The sequence below is a fragment of the Silurus meridionalis genome, chromosome 21 (assembly GCF_014805685.1).
Source record: "Silurus meridionalis isolate SWU-2019-XX chromosome 21, ASM1480568v1, whole genome shotgun sequence".
Classification (NCBI taxonomy): domain Eukaryota; kingdom Metazoa; phylum Chordata; class Actinopteri; order Siluriformes; family Siluridae; genus Silurus; species Silurus meridionalis.
In genome coordinates, this window is record NC_060904.1 from 3232255 (window position 1) to 3254023 (window position 21769).

General features: G+C 35.8%; 1 protein-coding gene across 1 annotated transcript in view; it reads left to right on the forward strand.

Annotated features, from left to right (window-relative positions):
• The window catches only part of vipr1b (vasoactive intestinal peptide receptor 1b), a 44955-nt gene extending 40151 nt beyond the window's left edge, over positions 1-4804 (forward strand). Inside the window, exon 15 of the mRNA XM_046833979.1 lies at positions 38-4804. Within this exon, the coding sequence (XP_046689935.1) occupies positions 38-235 (198 nt within the window). The 3' untranslated portion in view covers positions 236-4804. The remainder of the gene's footprint in view (positions 1-37) is intronic.
• Positions 4805-21769: the final 16965 nt, after the last annotated feature.

Below are 21769 nucleotides of genomic sequence, written 5' to 3' on the forward strand. Positions count from 1 at the left end.
ATAGACACATAGTGATCACTGTCTCATTATTTTTCAGGTTCAAGGTGAGATCAAGAGGAAATGGAGAAGGTGGCACCTGGAGAGGTTCCTAGGCTCTGGCACTAAGTACCAGCATCCGTCGATGGGCAGCAATGGCAACAACTTTGCTACTCAGATCTCCATGCTGACACGTTGCAGCCCTAAAACTCAGCGAGCCTCATCTTCCTACGACGATTCCGTGACAATCACCATATAACTCAGAAGAGTCATCTGACACAGGACAATAAAAGTCTGTAGATCCAGTCATGCTGTATGTCGTATGCATCAGGATACGGGTGCAAGATTCTGTGAAGTTCCTCTCAAATCATATGGCATGAGGGTACCACAAGCACTCCACATCACATTCTCTTGAGATATACGCTACGCATGGCTTAAAAAAAGTATTTCTATATAATAGAATCACATATATAACCACATCATTGACAATGTGCTATAATCACATGTTGCCATTGTGTGAAAAGGCAGCAAATCAGTGAAACCTTTGGCCTTTTTCAATAATCGTTTAGTAAAATTGTGTGTACACCAAACTGAAATAAACAAATAGTTTTTTGGTAAAAAAAATAAAATAAAAAATTAAAGTAGTAAAAACAACATGAACACCATAACTACTGGCCCCATGTAGATGCATATAGGCTCAAAAATCTAAATGGTTATAATAGTAAGTGCAAATAAAAAATGTTATTTATTAAAGATGACCAAACATTGTGCAAGCATATTACCAGAGCATTTGTTTACTCCAGAATTTACTTAAAACGCAAGAGCAGCTGTTTAATTATAATGTTTAGGTAAATAATGTATTGTTGCAGGCCACAGTCATGAAATCTTTAGTTACAGGTGTGTGTTAATTTGCAGAATTAATCGTTTAAGGGATGCTGATGCTCTCTGATGTTTCAGAAAGAAAACAGGTTTTGTTGATTTGAGTAGAAATCAAATAGCCTGTTGGAAAGTCTTTGATTTTACTGCATTTCTTCAGTGTTAAAGTGTTAAATACAAATTTGTTATGTTTTAAAAATGAATTAAATGAATAGTAATAGCCTACAGAGTACAATACACAGAAAAATATATAATCTTTTTTTTTTTTTTTAATTAAGTTTTACTTTTTATAAGACATTCGACAAATCTTATATTCTTACATTTTAGGCTGCTTTTGCACATTTTTTACAACCATTAAAAAAATAAAAAAACAGTTGTGAAAAATAACTCTTCATTATATCAGGACTCATAACATCACAGCTGCTTCATTTTGTCAGTGCTGCGTTGCTCTTAATTCGGAATATGTTGTAATATGTTTACTTTGAAGAAAATACACAGTGTCATACGTTAAGTATGACGAATTACTTCTCTGCTTCACAGTTGTGTCTCTGAATGTGAATGTGTTGTGCTTGCGGGTCCCGCTATGTTATAGAGCAGTGTTTCCCAAATCTGCTACAACAACTGCCCTAATTAGTACATTTTAGTGTGTTTCTTGCTGGAACAAATTTCTCAATGAGCTAGTTAAATGTTACAGACAGAGAGGCTAATTCACAATTTCTTTTAAAATACAGAACATATTTTATATCAAATGTAAACATACAATTGTGAAAAAAAGAATTGAGATTACTGTAAAATTACCAGCTGCTCTGGTTTTACTATTTATAGGTTTTTGTTTAAGTAAAATAAATGTTTTTGTTTGATAAACTACTGACGCCATTTCGCCCAAATTCCAAAAAAACATATTGTCATTCAGAGCATTAATTTGCATAAAATGATGCAATGTTTTTTTAGACCACAAATAATTCATTTTTTAACAACACAGTACTAATGTTTTGTGTTTTAGTGTTAAGAAATTAGTATTTAATTAAATAACCCTGATTTTCAAATACAGCTTTCATGCCTCTTTGGCATGCTCTCCACCAGTCGTTCACATTGCTGTTGGACGACTTTATGCAACTCCTGGCGCAAAAATTCAAGCAGATGGTGATCTTTCTCTGGCTCACATTTCAGAGGTTTTCAGTAGATTTCATGTCTGGAGATTGGCCTGGCCATGACAGGGTCTTAAGCTGGTGGTCTTCCATCCACACATTGATTGACTGGATGTGTGGCATGGAGCATTGTCCTGCTGGGAAAAATCTTTAGAGTTGGAGAACATTGTTAGAGCATAAGGTGTTTTTTTTTTTTTTTTTTTTATGTTAAAGTGAAATAGGGCATTGGCAATATGCCAGTTTAAACACTGCTTAATTTCAATAGTCATATAAAGTCATAAAATAGTGCTTCAAAATAGGTTTCATGATTTTTATCTCTACCTCAAGTCACACCAGCTTGTACATTTGTATTTGTTTGCTTTTAATTAGTCTAAGTGAGTAGCGGCTCCTGAATAAAACCGGTGGCAGAGTCGCATGAATTTTTGTCGTTTGGTCTGTTATTAAAATAAGACACTTGTCCGTGTCTTTGTATAACGATAAAAAAAGAGCTTTTAAAAAATGACATTTAGGTGTAATCCCCTTTGGATAGAGGGAGGCCATAGCATTGATTCTCTAAGACTGAACTTCAGCCAGTGTCTACTAAGAATGCATGAATGGATTTCTAGTGTTTGGGACATAAATAATATTTGTGTTAAAGATGGAAATATGCTAAAATGTGCAATTCAACAGCAGCAGGACAAGGAAACACTGTTGTATAAACATAAATTAGATAAACACAACTAATTTATACGAATCAGAGGAAACAGCACTGAATGTCTAGATTGTAGAGATTGCAGAAGGCTTATTTTCTTTTCTTATGTGAAAAAATAGCAACCAAAAGTGGATTGTTGACTATCCAAAATCTAAATGGAGATACACTGTAGAGAGAAAATGTGACATTTCTCCCAGACACTTGACGTATTTTGTGGATGATTTTTCAAACTACACAGTATGCGTGTTTGGTTTGTGTGTGTGTGTGTGTGTGTGTGTGTGTGTGGGTGAGTGAGAGAGAGAGAGATAGAAGTGAGAGGAAGAAGTGATGTATTTGTAAGCTGAATGCCCTTCTCTGCACTATCATTATCATTCCCATAAGGCATCATTCCTTGTCATACAATCAGAGTCTGTCGTCTTTGCGATTGTGTTAGCGTTGGTTTATCACTTAAAGCTGTAGCGTGACGGGACGTTTTTACGGCTCATCGTCAGATTCCATTCAGAGATAAATAGGGAATGCAAGATGAAAGTTTACACGCAAGAATCTGAGCAAAACTGTAAAAAATGGATCCAAGATGATAATATTTAGTGAGGATCAAATTCCAGGTTCAGAAAAAACTGCATTTCTTATGGTACATTAAAGAAGGGACATTGATAACGTTGTTGTATTTTTAAGATGATTCCTTGCCTGTTTGTTCTTATCTATTTTTAGAACACGGACAAATCACATGCAGTACATAAAGCACACACTAAAGAACACTATATTTGAAGGCAAACTACATGCATTAATATTGAATAACATGTTTACAGAATATTGCATGAGCACATATGTAAGGCTTGAAATCAGTTGTTGTTATTTGAGGTAACTGCAGGTATAGAGCATGCATTCTGTGATGTAATCGATAATCTTTCATTACTTTCAACAAAAACAGGTCACTGACATAATGTCAAGTATCTCACATAATTCTGATGGAATCTACTAAATGATTTATTTAGTGATTGTCATTTTCTTCAAACCATTTTCCTTTTTTGGCTAAATACTAACACCAGCCTTGTATAAATACCAATGTATTATTAATCCTTCAGTGCTTACAAAAATGAAGATCCATATATCAGTGGCCTTCAAATAAAGTGTTTTTTACGTATAAGTATTTGTGTATGACCGTCATCTCTGAGCTCATCCCAAACATAATTATGGAGTAATGATTTACTGTAGTTTCTTTCTGCTTCTTTTGTGGCTTGCAGTTAATTAGTGGAAAGTATTTGATGTAAAGTAAAAGTATTTCAGTTCAGGAATGAGAGTTGGTATATTGAATTAGCATTTAGTTTGGGTCACGGAAACCAGCTCATTCGCCGTAAGTGTCGAGAGATCTCTAGGTATAAAAATAATTTATTTACCTTGTGTTCTAAAGCCATTTGTGTACTGAAGGTACAGTGTAAAATCAATTGAACTTTCATACGATCCGTCAGAACGACATTTCATTTCATAGCTTTTTAATGATAAGTGAGATTTCCTCGATATCATTGTCCTGAAGTGTTTGTCACTGTTTAAACAACACAAACGACCTCTCATTCATTGCCAAGAAGAATGTACACCCTTACAAAGTATAAAGTGGATGTTGACTGTGTAAAAGTTTTATTTTGGTTTCGTTCAGATCCATGTCGTGTACTTGGCCGTGTAAATTTTGACACAAAAAGACAGAAAAAAGTTTTTCATCTGTGGTGCTTTAAAGGTTTTCATAAAAACTCATAAAAAAATTGATCAAATTGGCTTTTTAACACATTTTACCATTTAAACACATGGACAGCTATAGAACTGGATGCTGTGTAAATTTTTCTGTGTTTGTGTATATCGTCTAAGTGAAGCAAACTGTTCAGTGCATTCTGCATGCTGCACACACAATATCCAAAACACAGCACGTCACAGCTCTGTACATGACTAGCGCAAATTTATCCAAAAATATGTGAAAAGACGCGTTATTTTTGTACTCATGCTTAAATGTGCTCACTTGTGTCGCCGCTACATGGTATTTTTGTAAGATTAAAAATATATATTTCAGTTTTGTCTTACACTGTTTACCACTATACCATTGCCAATAAACTACTTGAATTACTCAACTCTGTTTTGTGCAATGTCTTTATCAACTGCATCTGAAATTACATGACAGTCCTTAATTGTCTTTTATTTTTGTATTTTAACAATATGTCAGAGCCTGTATTCCAACTGAGTTTAATATTTTTTCTCTCGCCTTTCAAGATACTATCAGCTTTGTACAGGTCTATAATTATGCATCCAGAGAGTTCTCGCTTCATGGGGCTGCCTTCTGCATTTTCCCTGTAGAGAAAACTACTGATACTCATCCTCAGTGGTTAGACGTGCTGATAAACCGTGTGAAGATGATATTCAGGTAGGAATCAATTGCAAGTGGATATAAGAATATAGTGTATAAACTTTTCAATATCAAAAAAAGGAAGCAGACGCAAAAAAAAGTTATTGGTATGCCCGGCAACAAATATTTTCTTTATTCTGTTTGAAATTTGTCTTTGTACTGTAGGTTGACAGAAACCAAGCTGTGTTTTTAAATCATTCATGCTTTCTTGTGTTTAATTCTGTTTTGGATTGTATAAATACTTTCAGGTGCAGGTATACCTGTAAAATCCTTTCTTCTCTATTACAGAAGACATATTTAACATTGGGTCCTGCTTATAGAGTTCAGCATCTGCAGCTTCAAGCACTTAACCTGTGGTGTGATATTTTTTAAATGGTCTGATCCAACTCCCCAGTTCAAGTCTCTTTTTCAGAGTGCAGATAGGAGCAGTATTAAGATGTCAATCCGTCTATGTCATTGTTTGCATCTTTGGAGCATCTAACACTCCAGGATTGGAAAACATATCAAATAAATCTACAAAGTATGTACAGTACAACCTTATTTGGGTGTGGGGTCAGTTAAAATCTTTAAAGCTTAAAGCTTTTTTAACACCCTTAAGGACAATACAAATATCAGGTCATGCCAAAAGGGCTCACCAATGCCCCATAGTGCGACAGGGTCATGGCCGTGTGTCACGGCCGTGTGGTCCGATCCAACAGATGTGCTCCTGTAACTCAAACTGCTGAAGAAGTTAATGCTCAATAAGTCATCCCTGTTTTGGCAGCTAAAGGGGGACCAACACAATATTAGGCAGGTGGTCATAAAGTTATGCCTAATCAATGACCATTAGGTTATGCCTGGTCAGTGTAAATGCTTTAGGTTTTCATAAATGTTACTTGCTCAGTAAATTATTCAGAGACATATATACACTACAATACTCTGGAGAAGTGTGTAAGCCATGTGAAGGTCGTACTGTCAAGGTTATTCTAAAACACATTGATTGTTACTGCTCAGATGTGGTGATTTTACCTGGCTTCTTTAACCTTGCTCTACAAAGATGCTCTACACAGACTCCCCTGGAGAAGATGTATCAGCCAACAAGACCATGCTTCAATCAGAGTCCTTTTAGTTCTAATCGTAATCCTATCCTGTCAGTTGGTGGTGGAGTTATTGGAGTTTGAGTCATGCTATCAAAAAATCACTTCGAGCTCTCCTTGGTCACATCCTTCTCCAAAAATCTCATGTTTACAGAGGGGAACTGTAGTGTTGACAAACTAGAGCTCCTTTCTATCATGCTGGCCCTTGAAAAGTGATTACTGGTTTGGATGATACACTTCACATCGAGTAATTCATAGATTTGGTATCTGATAGTGTAGTGATTCTCACATGTTTCATTATTCACATTTTCTAAAAAAAAAAAAAAAAAAAAAGATTAGAATGCAGGTGTATGATTTACAAACAAAACCTTGTTTTTTTTTTTTGTTGTTGTTTTAGAGTTAACAAGACCAAAGTCTATGCTCTTGTTATCTTTCAAAGTAGGTGCTATATTCACAGCATGTGAAGCAGTATGTTCCGGCGTAGTATGTAATCAGGACTTCTCAACAACTTCCAGACTGCTCCTTGGAGCCTCTTTTGGTCTGTCGTGATCCCATTACTCAGAGACTTTGTCAGTTGCTAGTGCTTCGTGAAACAGTTTATGAGTTTGACATTTATTTATATATATATATATGTTGTATATTATATACAACAGAATAAAGAGTTAAGGAGATGGAGATACAAAATATTATATTTGTTCTAAAATATATATGGTAAAATATACAGTGGTGGACAGTAACAAAATAAATGTAATTCGTTACTGTAGGTAAGTAGATTTTTTTGTAAGTATTTCCAATTGGTAAGATTTTAGTTTAACTTTACTAAATTTCAAAGTCAAATATCTTACTCAACTACATTTTGCATAAATCAGTCGTTCCTTTTTATTTGAGTGAATAAAAATTTTATTACTATTAATTGTATAATTTTACTAATATTGTAGCGACCGAAAAACAACCCCAAAAACAGCACCCCACGATTTGGAGTCGCAGGACAAATTAAATTGGCACAAATGTAACTGATTACATCAAATTTAATAAATAGAACAATGAAATCAAATTGTTTACATTTGTTAGACCCCATTTGAATAATACAGATGTGTATGTGTGTGTTTTACATTTAATATTGAATTTTCTAAAGATATGATCTGCTTAACTGTTCTACCTATTTCAGTATACTTTAACAAATTAACATTTAACACTTCGTGGTTAGCGGCTAGAGCTAGCACTATGGATTCCTTATCATTTTCATGCATGAGTAAAACAAATCTAATAAGTTCCGGTACGGAGCAAATAGTCACAGCGACGCTGCGCTAACTCTAGTTTCTTTTTAATACCCCCTGCCATTGTTGTGTATGTTTTCAAGTTTAATAATAATTTAAAAAATGCACTCAATGAGTACAATAAATGTATAAATATTATAACTGCAATAGGAACATTAAAGCCATAATAAATCATAGTACTTCGGATACATAAGTACATTGGAAAGCAAATTCGTTTGTACTTTTACTCAAGTGAAAGTTGAAAGGAAGCACATTTACTCGAGTGTATCTCTACTTTTACTCAAGTACATATGTGTACTTCGTCCACCACTGAAAATATATATACCTACATAAAATGTACACATTGTGGATAATTTGGGAAAAGGATCATTAAAATACCATAAATACCTTCTAACCTTTATAAACATATACTGTATTAGATAAGCCTTCAGTGCTTCAAACATGACTCAAGTGCAGTTGCAAGCAGTGACGACCTTGATGCAGGAGGCAACTTGTGTCTTGTTTCATTTTGCTCTTTAATGAGGCCACATTGCTACCCGCTGTCCTTAGAGTCAATGCTACATTCGGGTGACCTTTCAGTATACCAGTGTAACAGGAACGGTGACGCACTGCAAAATGAATCAGAGAAAAGCTTTTTTTTTCTTTCAACCATTTCGCATAAAGGCAAACAGGACGGAAACTCAAAAAACATGCAGCCTTCATGAAAGCACATCATTGTGTTGCTTTTAAGGGCCACTCCAAAGCTGAAACAGGTGTCCTGCCTTAAAGCATGTTGCAGTATTCATATGGACTGAAACATTTATGCAGCAAAGAGCGCTATGAAACAACTTCCTCTGTTCAACAAGTCTGAAAGCTCGGCAATGGACCAAATCGATATATCTGTTTATTTAAAATTGTCAGCATCCTGGCAATAATATCAAAGAATATCAAATGAAAATACAATAAAGAAAATGGAAAAAAAATTGCCAATTTGTGTTTTCACTGTGGCACTGTTCATGGTGACCCCCTAAAATCCATAGAATCGATATTAATGGTGAACACAGAGAACTATTTCAAGTAATACAATTTCATTATTACCCACTCTGTTTCCCTCTGAGCTAAATCTATTATTACACCATTTTTTTCTTCTCATTTCAGAACAGATGATTCATGTGGTGTATGAGTATGATCAGGTCATACTGGTTGCCCTCAGGATTGGCCAGGTCTGGATTAGTTTTATTTTAGGTGAAACAATGAGACTACAGGCTGATATCGTCTGTGCACTTTCCTGTAGTGGATGTGATTGTTTTACACCTCCCCTGGACAGTCCGATGCACTTGCCTATTTCTTTCCTGTGATTTATTCCCAAAAGAGCTACATTTTTTTGGGGAGTTTTTTGGTGGTGGATTAGTCATGTATCTCTGGTCAAGGACAAATTGTATCCAAGTAAGAAAGTATAATTGCGATATTACTGTGCAGTTTTCAAGCACCTGTACTCTATTCGGATTTTTGTTCTTTTGAGACTTTTGACTTCCACCACATTTTAAATCTCTATATGAGACAAGGCAGTAAATGTATTAGTAGTTCAGCTATAGATTTTTAAACATGCGCACCACATGATCCAAAGACAAAAACTTTGATCGATCATTTTTTCCTCTGCCTCATCTATAAATCTTCAATTAAAGCAGCTTCTGCACCTGATGCACAGCACGAGGATTAGACTTCTTTGATAGACCCTTGCGAAGCCTGTCCAGAGTGGAATCTGTCTTGGAAAACCTCTGTATGCCCCTGGCCACTGTACTGTAACTCTGGGTGTTACTGATCTTCTTATAGCCTCGGCATCTTTGTGGAGAGCAACAATTCTAATTCTCAAATGTTGAACATCCAGTGTGAACATCCAATTTTACCTGCTGTAATACAAGATACACAAATTTGTATAGTCCTGTCAATCAGCCAAAAACATGAACATGATGAATCGGATATGTGGCTTTTTATGGTTAAACGAACATTCTGTACAGCTGTTATCACTGAAGGTGTACTCACTTTTGTTGCCAGTTATTTAGACAATAATGGCTGTATGTTGAGTTATTTTTATAATAGGCAGTAAATCTGTACTGATAAACAAGCTGCACACTGACTACTGGAATGTGAGGGGTGCACTCACTTTTGTGAGCTACTGTGTGTGTGTGTGTGTGTGTGTGTGTGTGTGTGTGTGTATATATATTTACTTAGAGGATTATTATGTAAAAATCACATCTGATAAGCAGTTTATGCAGTAAGTCATCATTTTGAAGCGTTTGCAAAGTATATTCTCACTAACTGTAATGTCTGTCTACTACTGGCTGCTTTAATCAGTTTTTTATGAATCTCACCTTTGATAAGGTTTGGCAAAGGCAATGTTCAAAACCTATTAAATTAGCTTTCATCAGGTGAGAAAATGTTTCCACTTAAATTCAATCTATACAACCCAAAGAAGAACTGCTGCTGGTTTTTACTGTGACTAATTCTAGAAAATTGCACTTCCCTCTGTGCACCTTTGATTCTTGCACATTCCCCCTCTCGAAATATAGAAATCAGGAAGTCACACATGCTGATAAAATATGACGGGGTAGTGACTTTACATTTAAAAAAATCTACATATTCGGCCCGTATTTATTCCGCAGTGCACAGTGATAGGAAAAGGAGAAATGTTCAAAGTCCATCTCTGAGGCAGAGGCTGAACACAGAAAGACCCCTCGACTGTAAAACTCTAAACTTTAACTGTTTGAAGTTTTATATTCTTACAGGCAACAGTTTTCTTTACACATTTAATATCTTCTCTTTACAGTATTAAGTGTTATCAGTTTTTTTGCTAAAATGGCAACCAGATTGAATGATTGGTTGCAGAAAGTAGCAGCAATAAAAGCAAAGACGTTTATAGCACACATGCAGAGACATCAGAAGTGAACAGTCATGAAGTAAATGTAATTCCTTACTGTGCTTCAGTAGCTTTTTTGCATATCTATACTTTACTGAATTATATCCATTTGAGGAGACTTTTACTTTAACTTTACTACATTTCAAAGTCAAATATCAGCCTTTTTACTCAATTACATTTTGTAAACTCAGTCGTTCCTTTTTAATTATTGAGCGGATAAAAACCTAACTGGTCAAACTCACAGCAATCCAGCAATCGGGGTCGAGCATGCGTGCAGTTTTATACTTGTTTTGATCAAAAACATACGGTTCAGCAGAACATTTTGAAAGGAATAATTGATGGAAGAAGCTCTTAACTCATGATCATTGTAATAGATCTCAATCAGTGTTTGATTCATTAATATCATCCTATTAATAGATCATTAGAGTCCCCCATAATAGAGTATATCGGTAGGAGAATGCTGAGGATGGAGCCGCCAGGAAGGAGGAAAAGATGAAGACCAAGAAGGAGGTTTATGGATGTGGTGAGGGAAGACATGCAAGTAGATGGTTTAAAAGAGGCAGATGTAAAAGACAGGGGATATGGAGACGGATGATCCGCTGTGGCGAACCCTAATAGAGGAAGCCGAAAGAAGAAGAAGAAGAAGATCGCCATAATAAACCATAGTACTGTGGATACGTAAGTACATTTTAAAGGCAAATACTTTAATACTTTTACTTTAGTGAAAGTTTAAAAGGAGTACATTTACATTTACTGGAGTCATATTTCACTGAATGTGTTTCTAATTTTATATCTAACTACATGGTTTGTGTACTTAATCCACCACTGAACGACACTAAATCTACTAAGATCATAAAAAAATGTTTGATTACAGTCAAACATTTATTTTTTTTTAAATCTAGCTACACTAAATGTGCAGGTTTATTTTCTAGTTTAATTTGTAGAAACAAACCTAAGACGGATGTTAGGAAAGCAGTTAACAAGAATCAATTTGTCGGGTGTGTGTTCCCCCCATGTCATTTGAAGTTGACTTCAGTTTCTTAGCAGGATTGTAAATTTCCAAGAGGTAACAAGAGAGCGAGTTGTTTGCTGCATTGCCTACACTGAAACACTGATTCAACTATAATGAAGTAATTAGCATACTCAATTAAGGGAAGATTAAAGATGTCGCTGTAGCAAGCACACTAATGCTTCTTGTCATCTTCAGGCTTTTTTGCACTTTGTGTTCTGCAGTTACGTCTCAGACATGCCAGTCTTCATTATACTAATCTATTGGTGGTTTGTGTGTTTAGCAGTCCTTCTTTCTATTTGTATAAAACCTTGTAATCTGCATTACTAAGCAGGTGCTTTGCTAATCCTGTGTCCTGTGTTGTTGTTTTATCATCTACTATCCTTTCTCTTTTATTGTTTATGTTGATTCACCCTTGAGTAATCTGCTGGAACGTAAATAGAAATTAGACTAAGCACGTTCACTGATTACACCAATGCAGTTAACTATATGGAAGGATTGGGAGCCTTACATTCTCCTTTACTTGAACTAGGAGACCCAAAACTGTTTCAGCATGACAATGCCCCTATGAACAAAGCCATCTTCATGAAGATATGTTTTAAATGGGGTGGAGTGGAAGATCTCCTGCTATAGAGCTCTGACCTCAACCCTATTAAACACCTTTAAGCAGATTTGGAACGCTGACTGCCCAACAGTACTTCTTACCCTAAATCAATACCTGACTTTACTGATGCCCTTGTGGCTGAATGAGCACAAATCTCCACTAACAAAATCTAGTAGAATATCTTCCCAGAAGAGTGGAGGCTATAATAACAGCAAATGGAGACTAAATGTGGGAAGGGGTGTTCAAAAAGCACATATGAATCTTATGGTGAGGTGTCCACAAACTTTTGTCCATATCGTATAGTATAAGATAGTTTTCATAAAATCATTAAAATAATCTTATGTAGAATAATAAATTGTTTAATGAGTTCCTGTTCTAAAAATGGGCTCTGAACACCTTGACAGTGAACCTCCACCCTCATTAAATGTGCATAACAGTGATCTTTAAATATGCATAAATATGTTAAACACCTCTATGTCCACCTGGACATTATAAATAATTTATGATTAACCTTTCTACAAAAAAATAAAATAAATAAAAAAATGGAGCAGTCTGTCATAATGTGAGATTTTTAGTAAAAGTCAGACACAAAGTAAAATCATACCATTGGGTGTTGGGTTCTTCCTTCTGATTGGTCAGAAGTTTACTTAGTAAGCAGAGAAATGATCGCACTGGTTCTAATACATTGTTGGTTCTAATATTATTGTTTGTATATAACAGCTCATTCACGGGGCGTAGTATAATAGTATAGTATAGAATACATGATAAACAATCTGTATCTAATAAAGTGCTATTTAACAAACACAAACGTATTGAACATTACAATGACATTCACTTTCGAGGAAGTAGTTCCAGTCATCTTCAGTTTAATAATATCCGTTTCAGGTCTATTTAAGATCTAATAAACATATAAAAAGAAAAGTAAGCTTAATTTGGTGAACCATCAAATTTACTAGCAAAGCTATAGTAGATTTTAAAGATCATTGTAGCAAGCTGATGGAATATTAGAGGCACCAAGGCTTATGGCTTTGCAGCTTTATTGTCAGTCTTTAGTCTGTGCTCTCATCGGCTCCGCTTTAGTCTTTGCAAAGCATCGTTTGACGTTGAGCATCACTGAGCTGTTGAGTTCTTGCTCACTGTATTTTCTGGTGCTGCTAAAGTTTCCTCTGTTCCTAACACCTGGATGAATCCATTTAAAATCACTTTAGCATACATTTAATTATCTCAGCTCAGTTAGCAGCTTAAGAATCGCATCTGCACCAAGAGACATCCTGATTTATTTTCCTGCATATACAGTCATCTAACCACTACTGTTGCATCTAAAAAATCCTCATGACTCTACTAATATGACAGTTTTTAGATTGCTAAATTAGAGGCTGAAAAGCTTTTTTTAAATAGTCTTTCTGTGTATTCTGTGTTAGTGTTTAAACGGGAACATTGTAAATGTAAAATGCAGTCTAAATGTTAGTCGAGTTGTTATGACTCTAAACTGGAGTATCTTTATTGTTCTGAACACTCACAGCGCCAGAACAGCTGCTTGCTCCAGACTAAAAGCCATAGCTTCCAGAAAAATTACGCCCATAGGAGAGACTCTGCGGTGAGGAGTGGAAAGGATTTTAATAGGCTTATGTGCTGGAATTTTTCCAAGGAGGAAAATTTCACACAACATTTCAAGATCAAATGCCTTCAGAACGCATCGACGAAGGATTTTACCTCCACGCACATCAAGGGAAGAAACAACTACATTCATCTCTTTCCCTCACTTGGACACTAAAAATCACTTTTTAGCTCAGCAGGACATTTGGCAACCTGCTAATCCTGATATCATCACCTAAAAGAGTCAGCTTGATGGGCGTGCTGTGCTGTAAAACTTTAAACATGTCTGTTTTTCTCACGTGGCATCGAGCCTGACGTGAGCCGAGCGCTGGGGATAAATGACGTGTTTGGAATTCAGCTCAGCACGGCACTGGCATGAGCTGTGAACCAAAGCAATAGATTAAATGCATAAGCAGCGCGCGACAGGTCCAGACTGAGTCACTTTGATTAAATTGGGTGACTCACTTCGCCAGCACAATGATGGCTGAGGATGGCTCTATAATGTTAGGGCCAATCAACACAAATTATAATCATTCTGCACACAGTCAAACCTTCTATGGTGGGAGGTTATTTTGGTGCCAGGTAGACATGCGCCGATAAATGGTTATTAGATATATTGGAGTGGTTGCACTTCTGAGTGGATGAAGTACATAAACCAGGTATTTGAGTTAAAGTAAAGATACAGTAGATAAAACATTACTCCAAAAAGTAAATGTGCTCCCTTTAAACTTTCACTTGAATAAAAGTACAAAAGTATTTGAATTCAAATATACTAGTATCCAAAGTACTATGATTTAGCACCAAAGGGCAATCAAAACAAGGTAGAAACAGAGCACTCTACCCTGATTGGTGGCTTGCTGTGTGCTTGACCAGTTTTTATCCACTCATACATAAAAGGGAATGACTGATTTTGCAAAAAATGTATTTGAGTAAAAATTTATTTGACTGTGAAATGTAGTGAAGTTAAAGTCTCCCCAAATGGAAATACTTCAGTAAAGTACAGATACGTGAAAAAGCAAAAAAACATTGTTTAGGTGCCTTCCAACTAAAATACATTTTAGAATTTTTTCCCGAGCATTACAGTCTATTTTACACCAATATTTATCGATATTTATTCCAGTTTGGATAAATCGTCCATTTCTATGCCGTTACAAAACCCTTACACTCAAAACTCCTTTCATAAAAATGTATTCATCTGAATGTAATCTTTCAAAAGACTTCACCATATAAACAGTTACACACTTTTTCAATTAGCCTGATTAAAGGTGTATTAATGAAACTCCATTAAACAGTGCTGGGATGCAAACCTTAATTATAAACCTATTTAAACGAACCTTCTACTAACATTCTCCATTATAACATTCTCTATTAATGTCTTGTAAATCGGTTTGTTTAAAATCCCAGACACTCGTCAAAATCTATGGCCTGGGTGTTTTGTTTTTTTAATTCAAAAGTTAACGTGACGTGAATTTAATCTCGGCACATGACTAGTGCCAAGATTTCAGTATGAGGAAAAAGTGCTTTCTAGACAGGGCACCTATCAATTGAGCGTAATGAAGGGTTTGATATTAAACGAGCAGTTCAGCGGCCATCTCTTTAGAGAAAACGAAGTGCTCGCCAAAAGCATCCCATGAGCATCCACAGCGACAGAAGACCTATAAAGAAGACTTCATTTTGAATTATTTAGAGACAAGTTATTCATAGTCACAAGATGCCATTTCAAAAATAGCCCTGGTGTATACTGTGTGTGTGTGTGTGTGTGTGTGTGTGTGTGTGTGTGTGTGTTTGGAGGGGAGGGGAAGGGAAGTGAAGTGCATGAAGGGATGATTTAATATGAGAAGGAATAATCTTCCCTAGAAGCAGTACACAAGACAGATTGCTGACTTGAATCGCCAAAGAGCTCATAAAACATTATTGTCAGTATGGGATTGTCATTTGCATATGTTTTCAGTGCATTCCAATTACATTTACTTTCATTCCTTTTTTTTAAGTAAACAATATACCAGGTCTAAATATAAAATGTTATAAAAACCACATCATCAGACATGACCAGAATGAATATGCAAATTGAATTAATAACAAAAAATACATTGCTGACTTTGTGGCACCTTTCATGAATATGCGTAAAGAAAAATATCCCACGCAACGTCATATGTAAAGAAAAATAATCCACACAATAATGAAGTTTTTTTTTTACCACAGCAATTTGTCAAAAATGGAACTGCGATGAATGGACATTCAGAGCCACCCAGATAAGGATGAGTTTTGAGTCTGGTTCCTCAAGTTTTCTTCCTCTTGCTCTTTTCACTGTCACCACTGGCTCGCTCATCAGAGACAAACAATTATAAAGGAACAAAGGTATAAGCAATACACTTACACATTCCTTTACACATCCTTATAAGCACATTATCTGTGTAAAGCTGCTCTGAGATAATGTTCTAAATGAATAAAACTGAATTGAAATTAATTGAATGTTAATATGAAAATAATAAGCAATTTGTCACATTACTGAGAACCCAGAAAGCACAAAATGTGACAAACCTCTAACACTTGAGACTCTTTCCAAAAATAAAACATAAACCTATAAAAAAAATCTTGTTTCACACGTATACACGACAGTACATTAAAATTCTTTCTTCACATAGTCAGTCATACAGGGCCCCTGGAGCAGAGAGAGTTAAGGGTCCTGCTCAAGGCCCCAACAGTGGCAGCTGGGTGGTGTTAGAGCTTCATCCCCCAACCTTCAAATGAGTAACACAAAGCCTTAATCACAGAACAACTACAAATGATTAAATGCTCTGTCCAGGCAGATTCAAGAGAAGCCATTAGTATTGTGATACAATTGTTAACACTTTTTCCCTTTGACCTTTTATGAGAAATTATTAGCTAGTGTAAATTGAAGCATTACATTTAAAGACTGCCTGATAAATAAAAGCTGATGTCTAGACGTGAATACAGTTCAACAGGTTGTGTGCAAAATTCCCTGAACTAGATGGATAAGTCATTAGTCACAGTCACTTTGGCTACGTTTAATCCCACACTCTTCTAAATGCTGCTCTAAAATTAGCTGTTAGTTGTCAGAGCGTGTTTAGACTAGCCTCAGGACACATTGTCAGACGTTAGCCAGTTGCACACTCCAGATTTAAGGGGAAGGTTTATGTCTTGTCTTATTTCTGCTCTGAGAGTCTAATCATAGAGGTGAGGATTTATAAGATCATTCCAGCTCGCGAAAATCCACGTTTATTACGATGCAGCATGGCTCAGTCATGAACTTATTGCTTATGGGAATGTTCAGTACAACTGAGCAAAACTTAAAGCTTTCACATTTAAGAATATTACAACAACTGAGTCATCAGTCGTCTTCGTTCGTACTCTTTGTGTTTTATTTAAAAAAAAAATATTTATCTGATCTAATCTGTGGGTGGGGGACTGGGTAACAAAGAAAGAGACAGACCAGTTCACGTTTATGACATCTGGCGGACACCTTTATCCTGAGTGACATAAAATTGTCTCATTTACACAACTGAGCAGTAGAGGGTTAAGGGCCTTGCTCAAGGGCCCAGCAGTGTCATCATAGTGGTGCTGAGATTTAAACTCATAACTTTTCAACATCTTCATTAATGAGCAACAACATCCCAGTTTATGTTTTGTAGTTTACATTTATATCACGTCAAATCAGTTCAGATGTTTTTCTGCACTTTAATTATGCTTCAGTCAATTATACTGGATTACGTTTATTCACATTTGAAGCTGAGAATTTGAGATATTATTTTGTCAATAGCACTTTTCATTAACATCGTTGATCTTACATATAAATGATCACAGATTTATTTTCACTGTGATATGAAAATACAACAAAAAAGAGATCTGTTTACATGCAATACTCCTCAATAAATCCTAAAATCTACACATACCTATTCAGTAGTCAAGAAAGAAAGGTGCTATTTGCTTGTCAAAGGTTTAAGGGCCTTGCTCATGGGCCCAAGATTGGCAGCTTGGGGATACCAGAGCTTGCACCCCTGACCTTCTGATCAGTAACCCAGAGCCTTAACCACTAAGCTACTGTAAGTCAAGTGTAATAGTGAAATATATCTGCACATAAGTATAGGATTGGCTCTTTTTTTTCATTTCTAATGCAATCCTCCCAGCTAGCTCATTTATATGGCATCACTGATGATTGCTTCTTATATTTAATATACACCGATCACCGATTATCTCTTCATCATGGCACCTGTTAGTAGGTGGATATATTTATTAGGCAGCAAGTAAACATTTTCTCCTCAAAGTTGATGTTAGAAGCAGAAAAAAAGGGACAAGCGTAAAGAGTTTGAGGGCCAAATTGTAACGTCTAGACGACTGGGTCAGAGCATCTCCAAAACTGCAGCTCTTGTGGGATGTTCCTGATCTGCAGTGGTCAATATCTACAAAGGTGATCCCAGGAAGGAACAGTGGTGAACAGGCGACAGGGTCATGGGAGGCCGAGGCTCATTGGTGCACGTGGGGAGCGGAAATATTTATTTATTTTACATAACAAATACTATATAGAGTGTGAACGTCTTATTTTTATGTTGCAAGAGCTTTACAGGTGTAGAAATGTTTCTGTAGAGAAGTTTCAGAATTTCTTTAGGGGAATGTTTGAGATTGTTTATTGATCCAAAGTCCATGCTGTAGTAACACTTCACACCAATCCTACCGTATCTCTCTGACCACCAGAGTTCATCTGTTCCTCAGAGCATGGTGTACCAAAGCTTATAATAGCATCGCTGTAAGAGCAGGATGATGACCTGCATGAGGCAAGGACTTCCATAGGATCCTCTATAAGCTGGTGTCTTTTTTCGACTTCTCTGCTCTAAGACCATACAATAATCAGCTCTGAGGGTTTTGCATGCTGAGGAGGTGAAAAGTGCATGCAGCTATAGCATCAAACCCACCCACTAATTCCATTTTAACTCAGCGATAAAAGCAAGCCTGTCCAAATCCTCACTTCGGATTAGATCAAGTGAGAGCCAAGAGTCAGGGGATAGAAGTCTTAATCACAGTATTGTCTGGTCAGAATGTTTCAAGGGGACATGATGATTAAATTATAGACAGGAATATATCAAATACCAAAATCAATGCATTTAATCAGCTACAAATTGTATTTTTGGAAAAATTACTCTACTTTATTATACAGCTGCCAAATATTTAGAGGAAGTGTTGTGAATTTGTCATGTCGCCTAACATCAGTGTTGCACGTTGAAACTGTGTATTCAGAGCGCCCTCTAGTGTTCAAACACAAAACTTTTAGATCAATTTAATTCTGTTCAACTTTACAGATTTTAACAACAGAGATGGTCATAAAAGAGCTGTAACAGAAACCCGAATGTAGATCTCGATCCCTAATGAGCAATGGCAAAGAAAGAAAAAACCCTGACATGGAACAAAGAAGAAACTTTATTCAATTAATTTCAAAGAAAAGCTTTTGCGTCTTTGTAAACAAAACTGCAGGCCCCGTTATAACCATGTACACACTTCAGGTGGCTTTGAAAACTCTAATAGAAGTCCTCGAGTGCAGTGGGTAAATCAGAATTTTTATTTTTTTCAAGGACACTTTTATTTCTACAGTTATTTCAGTGGACAATTTTAGTTGGACACCGAATGGAAAGAATGACACTGTGACACTTGACATTTTTTTGTAATTGAATTCATAAAGTAGGATCAAATCACTGACAAATTCTTCCTGTATAAAATCTGTTCATAGCTCATGATAAAATTATTAGAGTTATGGCAGCTGTATCATTCGTTTGGTCAGGAAAATTCACAAATCAGTGACCATATTTCTATTAGAAAAAAAAAACAGTCATAAAGCAACATATACTGTTTAAGCTGAATAATGGGCAAATAATAAAATAATAATAAACAATAAATTGGCAAAAAAAAAAAACCCTGCATATTTCATTTAAAAGATATTTTTAAAAATCTACATTTGCAACCAAATTTATGATACATATTAATTCATTATTTTCATTATTATCATCTGTAACATTTTGCCTGTAGGTAAAATAGGTTTATCGCACATCAGTAAACTTCCACACATGGTTAAATACTCAGAAGAATATTAATTTATATAATAGTATGTCATTTAAAATATAGCTGGACAATCCTGATTCTCTGTAATGCTGTTTTTGGTAGATTTGATGTAACAGAACTGAATGCTTAATGAGACTAATTTTTATTCACATTTCAATAAATGAACTTTCTTGACTGTTGGAATGTTTATAAGCATGTACTAGAGCTGCTTCTTCACTGTTAGTGGCAATTCAGTTCAAAAAGCAGGAGAGCCACTGCTGAGTGCTTGAGCAAAACCCTGAGGACAAACTGAATGTCTGTCAAATTATATATATATATATATATATATATATATATATATATATATATATATATATATATATATATATATATACACACACACACACACACACACACACACACACACACACACACACATAAATCTGAGTTACCTCGGAAACATATTAAGGAGCATATTAACTGCAAGTTTGTTTAGTCTCCGCCTTGAGTGCATTTTTATAATTATTAGTAAACATGAGAACATACACAACAAAGCTGAAGACAGTAAATCTGCTATACGGGCTGCACATTAACTACAACAAATCAACGTTTTATTTCTATAGTTTTGTCCCTTGAGAAGATACTAAAATGGTTGCTGAAATCTGAGGGGTGCACTCACTTTTGTGAGATACTGTATATAAATATAAAACACATTAAACAGAATTATACATGTGACAAACAGTTTTATATCACACAGATAGAAAACTTTTCAGTAAAATGTTCGGTTCTGCCTCTGCAAAACTCCACCACATGAGAAAGAGGAGAAAAAAAAAGCTTAAACTTGAAACCCTCTCAGGTGTTTTATTACAACCCAGACTCCACCAGAAACCAATCTATAACTCTTTTCAGAAGCAAAGAAACCTTAAGAACACACACACACACACACACACACACACACACACACAAAAAGATCTTTACTCTTTCTTTCATCTTCAGAGGGTTTTGTTCAAGGGTCCAGCTGTGGCATTCGATCAGCTCTGGGATTTGAACTCAAAGAGCCAGAAGAGTACGCTGTGGTTCCTATATGGTCACGGACTTCCTGCCTCTGTTTGCTATTTTATACTGATTAGATGTGTATTTACCCTTTACCTTCAGTTCAACCTTCTATACAAGGCCCTATACTTCTGCTTGCCATTTGGCAAGCAAAAATTCCTTGTCTTCATGAAGCTCAGCTCAGGGGAGTCAAACTAATAATCTTTGCGTCTCTGATACACAACCTACCACCAGCTAATTCGGGACTTAGCCATGTTTAACCCAGTCTGATGTATTGAACTGTATAAGTGATGAACACGGCACTCCTTTTTCATGTCAGTGGTTGTTTGGTTTCTGTAAACTCAAACATACTGCATAAGAACACACAGGTAATTTATATCCACGGATATAACCAGTACAATCTCAGCTCCTTCAATAAATAACAGACTTTGTACGTCGTCTAAATATGTATTTAATTTTCATGAAATACATATTACTACAGCTCAAGCTTGTACTTTATACAAGTCGACTCGCGATATTACGAATGTAAAAATATAAAAATATATTTTATTAACCTGGCATATACAGTAAATTTCAAACGGAGATCACAGGGAAATGTGCGTTTGTAAAAAAAGAAATCTTCGCAGTCGCCTCAGCGTTCAGTATGTTTACGAGCTTAAAGTCAAAGCGAGAGCGCGAGCGCCATTCGAGTTCAAAGTTACTCCAATGGTTTGTCAGTAAAAATGGAGCCCTTGAGGTTTTTGATTCCCAGGCCCGCCATATAACAAGATGTTAAATCGTTATTCAAATATAATCACACGCAATTGTTATCAAATGCTACAAAATGTACCTCTATATACAAAAGACGTGCTACGTGAAAAGAATGACGCATGTAGTATAAGACTTTTAACTGTTACCAGAACATGTGGGATTAAAAATTTATTACAAAGCTTCTATATATCGACAAAATTACTGGGACACCTGACTTTTCCAGCCATACGTGCACCTTCCCCGAACTGTTACCACAAACATGTGATATGATTTAAATGGGTTGGAGTGAAAGATCTCCTGCTATGGAGTTTTAACCTCAACCCTGTTGAACAACTTTGGGATGAATGTGAACGCTGACATGTTCTCCTCACCTTCTCACC